At 29.9% G+C, this 7188-nt stretch overlaps 2 protein-coding genes across 2 annotated transcripts; both read left to right on the forward strand.

Moving 5' to 3' along the window:
• Window positions 1-350: 350 nt before the first annotated feature.
• LOC128954776 (sodium-coupled monocarboxylate transporter 1-like) lies at window positions 351-4493 on the forward strand. The gene is made up of 8 exons (XM_054300379.1): window positions 351-478; window positions 1433-1709; window positions 1910-1932; window positions 2016-2193; window positions 2309-2382; window positions 2510-3357; window positions 3447-3761; window positions 4465-4493. The coding sequence occupies exons 1-8, from the start codon at window positions 351-353 to the stop codon at window positions 4491-4493; spliced, it is 1872 nt and encodes a 623-aa protein (XP_054156354.1).
• A 155-nt stretch (window positions 4494-4648) lies between these two features.
• Window positions 4649-6426, forward strand: LOC128955159 (uncharacterized). Its single transcript, XM_054300806.1, has 2 exons — window positions 4649-4817; window positions 4891-6426. The coding sequence occupies exons 1-2, from the start codon at window positions 4691-4693 to the stop codon at window positions 6408-6410; spliced, it is 1647 nt and encodes a 548-aa protein (XP_054156781.1). The 5' UTR covers window positions 4649-4690; the 3' UTR covers window positions 6411-6426.
• The last annotated feature ends 762 nt before the right edge of the window (window positions 6427-7188 follow it).

The raw sequence follows: 7188 nt of genomic DNA on the forward strand, positions 1-7188 counted from the left end.
AATACAAATGTAAAACATTTTTTTATCATCAATTTACAATAACTATATAAATAAATATTTAGACAAAATATTTTATTTCAAATGTTTCAAATTTTATTTTTGTGTTATACTAAATAACAATTTTGATTACATAATATTTTATAGACTAAATAAATTTTTTTAATTAAAAAATTATATTTAATTGTTTTATTTTAAATAGTTGAAATTATTTTAAATTTTTAGAATATTACTTATAACTTGAATTATATAAGTTATTGAAATAATTTTTTTAATTATTATTTATTTTTTAATAATAATAAATTTTATATATTGTAAAAAAAATAAAAACTACAAAAAAACCAATTAAAAAAATGTCTGAACATTTCGGTGTCATAGACTATACGGTGTTTATAGTAATGTTAATCATATCGACATTCATTGGGTTTTTCTATGCCTGGAAAGACAGGAACAACACCAACGAGGATGAGTTCCTCAGAGGGTATGTCCTCAATAAATACTGTATTAAAAAAATAAATATTAATTAATTAATTTACTAATAATATTGTATTAAATAACTAATTTGAATATTTAAAAATTTTTTTTATTAATTTACTTTTATTAGAAATTTTATTTTGTTTATGTTTTATAAAAAAATTATATATTAATATAATTTTTTCATATAAATATAAACTTAAATGATAAATTATTATTAATAATATATTTAGTTAGTTAATACTATATATATATAAATAGTCAAATGCAATTAAAAATAATAAATTTTAGTTTTTATTTTATTTTATTACAAACTGTAACAACAAAAATAGTCTACTTATAGCTAGTTTATATAGAAAACATGTATAACTATTTTTATACGACTATTAATGTATAGCAAGCACAGGGATATGACGATTTATTACGTGCCAGTATCCCTGTATGACTAACCATTGATTACAATGTACTCTATATAAACTGATCCCTAAGTTATAATTTTTTTTAATTATTTAATTAATTACTTAATAATATAAAAATTTAACCCATTGTACATTTATAATAAAATAAAATAATTTTTAAAACACTAAATAATTAAGTTTAAAATATTGTTTTTTAATAGCATTTTTTTCAAATATGCTAAAAAAACTCACTGAAACTAAACACAATCACTGTTGTACACAATGTATATAATTTATATACAATATTATATACAATATTATATACAGTAATAATAATTATAAATAGATTTTTTAAAAATATAACAAAAATATGATTTTTAAAAATATTTTTGATTTTAGTTTACAAATGACAAAAAAAATATAAGAAAAATTTTTACAATTTTTAATTTCCAACACTAAATAAATAATTATCTATTATTTAATTTTTATTTATTTATTGTTTGTTTAACTCTCTCTCTCTCTCTCTCTCTCTCTCTCTCTCTCTCTCTCTCTCTCTTTCCCAGTGGTAAACATATGTCGGTACTGCCCGTATGCCTGTCCATAATGGCCAGTTTTATGTCTAGTACCGGGTTTATCGGTTTTCCGGTTACCGTTTACGCTACCGGGACTATGGTCTGGTCGGGACTGTTGCCGGCCGTATTGGCCGCAGTGTTGGCCTGCGAAGTGTTTCTACCCGTCTATTACAACATGAATCTGACGTCAGTTAATGAATACCTATTCAAACGGTTTCAGTCACACAAACTTCAGGTCATCGGCAATGTGTCGGCGCTTATATCGCTTGTGAGTAATAATAATATAATAGACAAAAAAAATTTAATTAATTTATTGATACAAAAAAAACAAATTTTGAGAATAAATTACAAATAAATAAAAATATCTTATAATACCAGACAAAGTGTAGTTAAAAATATATATATTATTATATTAGACTTATTTTGATTAAATAATAATTATTTTTTTGATTATTATTTTGTTTTTAGATACCATTTTTTGGTGTTGAACTGTAAGTACTTATTATTTATTATTATTATTACAAATTAATAAATTTAAAAAATAAATATTTTTTGAAATTATCTTAACTACTAGCTTTGCACCGGCCATAGCACTGTCCATTGTGACCGATATGTCCATCAAGTCAAGCATATTGATTATCGGCCTAATTGTTACACTGTATACATCATTGGGCGGACTCAAGGGTGTCATTTGGTCGGATGTTTTCCAGTTTATCGTAATTATTGCCGGTTTGATGGTCATTGTTATTAGAGTTTAGTAAATATATAATTACATATAATTTCAATAAAACTTTTTTAAAAAATATATATTGATTATAATAATGATAAATAATAATAATCTAACATTACCCCTATCAAACACCATAGGGTGCCAGTGTATCGGGAGGTTTGGCCAAAGCTTTCGAGATAGCCCACACCGGAGGTCGTATTGAATTTTGGAAGTATGTATATTATATTTTCGTACCCCTCACCACCCCCACCCCCATAACTCACCCTTTTTTTAAAAAACTACATGTGCAATAACTATAACATCTCATATATCTATCCCACAATCAAACCATAATTTAGTATGGATTTAGACATCTACAGTATCAACTCGTTTTGGGTAATCCTATTCGGCTTTACAGTCCTCTGGTGCGGTACACTGAGCACCTCACAGCTACAGGTGCAGCGGGCCGTATGCATGCCATCGATGCGGGCGGCCAAACGGGCACTCTATCTGGCAATGCCCGGCTTTGTTGTTGTACTGTCGCTGATCGTATTGATCGGTATTGTTATGTACGCCCGCTATGCCGACTGCGATCCATTGCTTACCGGCCGCGTAACCCGTGCCGACCAATTGTTACCCTATTTTGTACTGGATATCTTCAAGGACCAGTTCCCCGGTATGCCCGGCATGTTTGTGGCGTTCATATTTGGCGGTTCGCTCAGTACCCTGTCGTCCGGTTTGAATGCCATGGCATCGATCATTTGGGACGATTACGCCCGCGATCTGTGCGCCGGTTGGCTGCCAAAAGCGTACAGTGTCTACGCTACCAAAGTGTTGGCCATTTTGATTGGACTGTTATCTATTGGACTGGCATTTGCCGTACAGTTGACCGACAATATTGTCGAAGCAGCTGTCATGTTGTACGGTTCGGCTAATGGGCCGATATTTGCCTTGTTTTGTTTGGGGCTGTTTGTTCCCTGGGCTAACGCTTATGGAGGCGTTGCGGCCATCATATTGGGTCAGATGTTCAGCTTCTGGATTACCATCGGTTATGTGGTCAACAAACGCGATCCCCGGTCACTGATGTTGCCGTTAAGTGGCGAGGCCTGCGCCGACCGTAACATAACTGTCCCGAATGCAAATTTTACCCAATGGACAACACTGAGCGAAATGTCTACCTATAAGATACCGGCCTACGAGCCGACAGGTACGGTATAACCAGTATTTATTGATATTATGAGAAACAAACCTATTTTTAACAAACAAAAAATGTATTTATCTATTTATTTTTTTAAGGTATGGCCCAAATATACCACATAAGCCCCTATTTAGTGCCATTCATCGGCTTTATTGTCAGCTTTATCATCGGCAATGTGGTCAGTCTGGCCACTCGGGGCAACAAAAATACACCGTTAGATAATAATCTTATTCAGCCTCGCGTATGCTATTATATGGAAAAATTGTTGCCAAACAGTTGGCGTCAATTGCACAATGATTTAGCTAAACTACCGGTGCCGTCGTCCCCAGTCAATAATAATGGCACCAATACTATCAGTAATAAATCTAATGATATCAAAATAGATGCCAATACTAATCACAATAATAATAATAGTCTAAATACAATAGTTTAACATTTTTGTTAAGTTTTTTTTTTTAAAAAAATATTATTAAATTGTTGTTATTTGTTAATGTTATCATTAAATTAATTATTATATGAAATTAAAATATTAAAATCTATTTATTTAAAAAAAAATAAATAAATTATTTTTTTATTATGTATTTAAATAAAAGTTATGTATGTTTTTTAAATATAATATGTTTTTCAATCGATATAATTATAATATGTATTATATTTTTATTTGTTGATAAATTAAAGTTTGTTATTTTAAATATAATTTTTTTCACCTGTATTTATAATAATATTTTAATAAATTAATACCATAAAAATTAAACATATAAATAAATATTATTATAAAATTATTTTCTATATAAATTTTTAAATTATTAATTGTTTTATTATTATTTATTAAATATAATATAAATTAGTTTTATATATGATATATAAAACATTTCATATGGGAAGCAATACATCAAATAGTTATTTAATAATAAACCAATATATAAATATTATTAATTATATATAATATTTATATATTGGTTTAATAATAAAAATTAATTTTTATAAAAAAGTGTAAAATCAAATAAAATAACCATGTACAGTTTTTATTTTTAAAAAAATAAATATATAGAAATATAAATAATAATAATAATAATAATGACTTTATTATAAATTTAATAAACTTGATTAATTTAGCAAAAAATAATTACTCAAAATTTGTGTGATATTAATTAATTTTTTAATAAAAAAATCAACTTGATACATTATGAACAATAATAATATAACACTGAATATATTATAATATTTAATTATTATTATAAAAACACGATATATAATATATAAATAGTAAATTTTAACACATTTTATAAAATCTAATAATTACATTAAGTTATAAAAAAAAAGTTATAACAATACACACATAATGATGGACTCAAATATCGGTAATTTGCGGCAAACAATGTTTGCCAAACAATTGATGGCATACTTTTCGGACATCAATATCAATACAAATCGGTTTATTAGAGATGAGGTCAACAAAGATAATGGATGTAAATATCATTTTATATTTATAACTAAAATATATAAAACATTTTTTTTGTTACTAATTTTTTTTTAATTAAGGGATCAGTTTTACGACATTAATGACATTCAATCGTTTGAAACAATTGGCAGACAATTCGTACAATATTTTCGTTGATATCGTTAAAAATCTTCAGTTAGATACAGATTTTCTGGAGATTGATGTCATCAACGAAAGAGTTCGCCGAAACCCCAACCGACCCGTACGGCCGAAAACTGACGAATGGATTCGCGAGTACAACGAACGTACTGTACATTTGGCCGGATTTCCAACGGCTACGGCGGCGGACGTAACGTTTGATCAGCTGATGCAATGGTCGCAAACGTACGGAACAGTTGAATGGCTGGATATGAGATACAGGCGCTCAACGAACAATGATGTCGTCGATGATAATGACAAAGATGACGACAAACAGTTCAAAGGATGTATTTATGTGACTTACGAGACAAAAGCAATGGCCGACAGTCTGTTAGGTCAAGAAGTGGTCAAATATGGCGACAACAATGAACTAATGAAAGAAAATAAATTGCAATACTATCGACGCAAACGTGAATTTGTGAACAAATTGAAAATCAGAAAAACTGTTAAACGTATCATTAGGTTAGCCATCAGTGAGAGAAATGCCGAAATCAATGATAATAATAATAATAATAATAATAATACTGAAGAGGTTTATATACCGCATAACTCGTCTGTATTGATGCTGAAGAAAGTGCCCAAACAGTTGTCATATCAGTCGATCCGCCACTACTTCTACAAAGTTTGCAGTCCTTATCAATGCCGACGACGACTACGAGTCGGCGGAAAAGCTTCAAAACCAGTTGTTAAATATGTACTGAAAATTGGCCGCAAAAATGTCTGTTATGTCCGTTTCAATCGTAACTATATGGCTACGACTGTATTGAATACAAACCGGATAACTGACGACACGGACGACGTCCAGAAGCTGGTCATCGATGGTCATCATGTGGTGGCCGAAGTGCTCGATGGACACCACTTACAACACTTTTGGCAATTGAATACTAAACGTATAAACAAAATGAAAGCCAAAAAAGATCGCCACAGCGATGATGTGGCCAAATATCAGATGACAAGCGGCGAGACATGTGTACTGAAACGGGTAGACAAACGGCTCGAATCGTTGAAACAGTCACTGAAAGATTCCGTACTAATTATTGCCTTATTTGGTAGTAGTTTTGATGGCAATGACACTAAAAAACATGATAATACTAGACATCAATTACTGGTCGATGAGTTGAATCAATTGGCAACTGTTAGATCATGGATTGTGTGTGAAAACAACTGTCTATACGTACGGTTCGCCAGCAGCCGAATGGCCCGTAATGTGTTGACAATGACCAGTGTAGACGACTCGCAGCCGCTGACCGATTGCACGGGTAATTTGTATCATAAAATGCTGGTCAACACGGATTGGGAAGTCTATGCTCGGGTACTGACCGGACCGGCCGAACAGCACTACCTGAACTGGTCGGTCATAGACTACGATAGGCCGCTACTAATCAACAAAGAGCTGAAACGCTTCCGGCGTTTGCGACGTTAGACTCCCACCGTCCCGGAGCTCAGGTATCTATTGGTTAACATTTTATAAAACACTTATTCAATAAAAAAAAATGTCAATCAATGTCTAGTATATTATTTGGTATATTAATAATAATCTAATATATATGATAATCTAATGATATATATATTTAATTAAATAATTTTGCAAATTTAAAGTATTATAATGCATAATATATAAAATTATTTAACATTATAATATTATTATTATAATAATCAACAATAATTAATTTTTTATATAATTTAAATAAAAATGTATTAAATTTAATTAATAAAAATAATTAAATAAAGTTTTTTCTAATTATTGAATTATTAATGCAGTTATGTTTGTGTTATGTGTTATAAATATCACATTAATTTAATCACAAAAATTACTATATTTAAAGTTTGAATTTATAAATATAAGTAATAATTTGTAATATTTGTATAAGGCGTCGTTCACATATTACGTTCGCGCTTTTTAAGAAATCTAGACCCCCTCCCTCCCCTATGTTCGCAATTGTTCGCATGTAGTCATTTAAAAAAATTACGTTCGCATGTCCCTAACCGCTACCCCCCCCACCACAAGAAATAAAATATTATCTAAATGCGAACGTTCTTAAAGACTATACCCCTCCCCCTCGTTCGCAAAAGTTCGCTTTGGCCAACCCCCTCCCCTCAAGTGCGAACGTAATATGTGAACCACGCCTAAAAAGTTTGCATAAATATAAATAAATAAAATAAAAAAATAACATTTAATATCAATAATATTTTTCTTGCAT

This window comes from Oppia nitens, unplaced genomic scaffold (genome assembly GCF_028296485.1).
Source record: "Oppia nitens isolate AA-2021 unplaced genomic scaffold, nextdenovo-longstitch-racon4-pilon3 scaffold12_pilon_pilon_pilon, whole genome shotgun sequence".
In the NCBI taxonomy this organism is placed as follows: domain Eukaryota; kingdom Metazoa; phylum Arthropoda; class Arachnida; order Sarcoptiformes; family Oppiidae; genus Oppia; species Oppia nitens.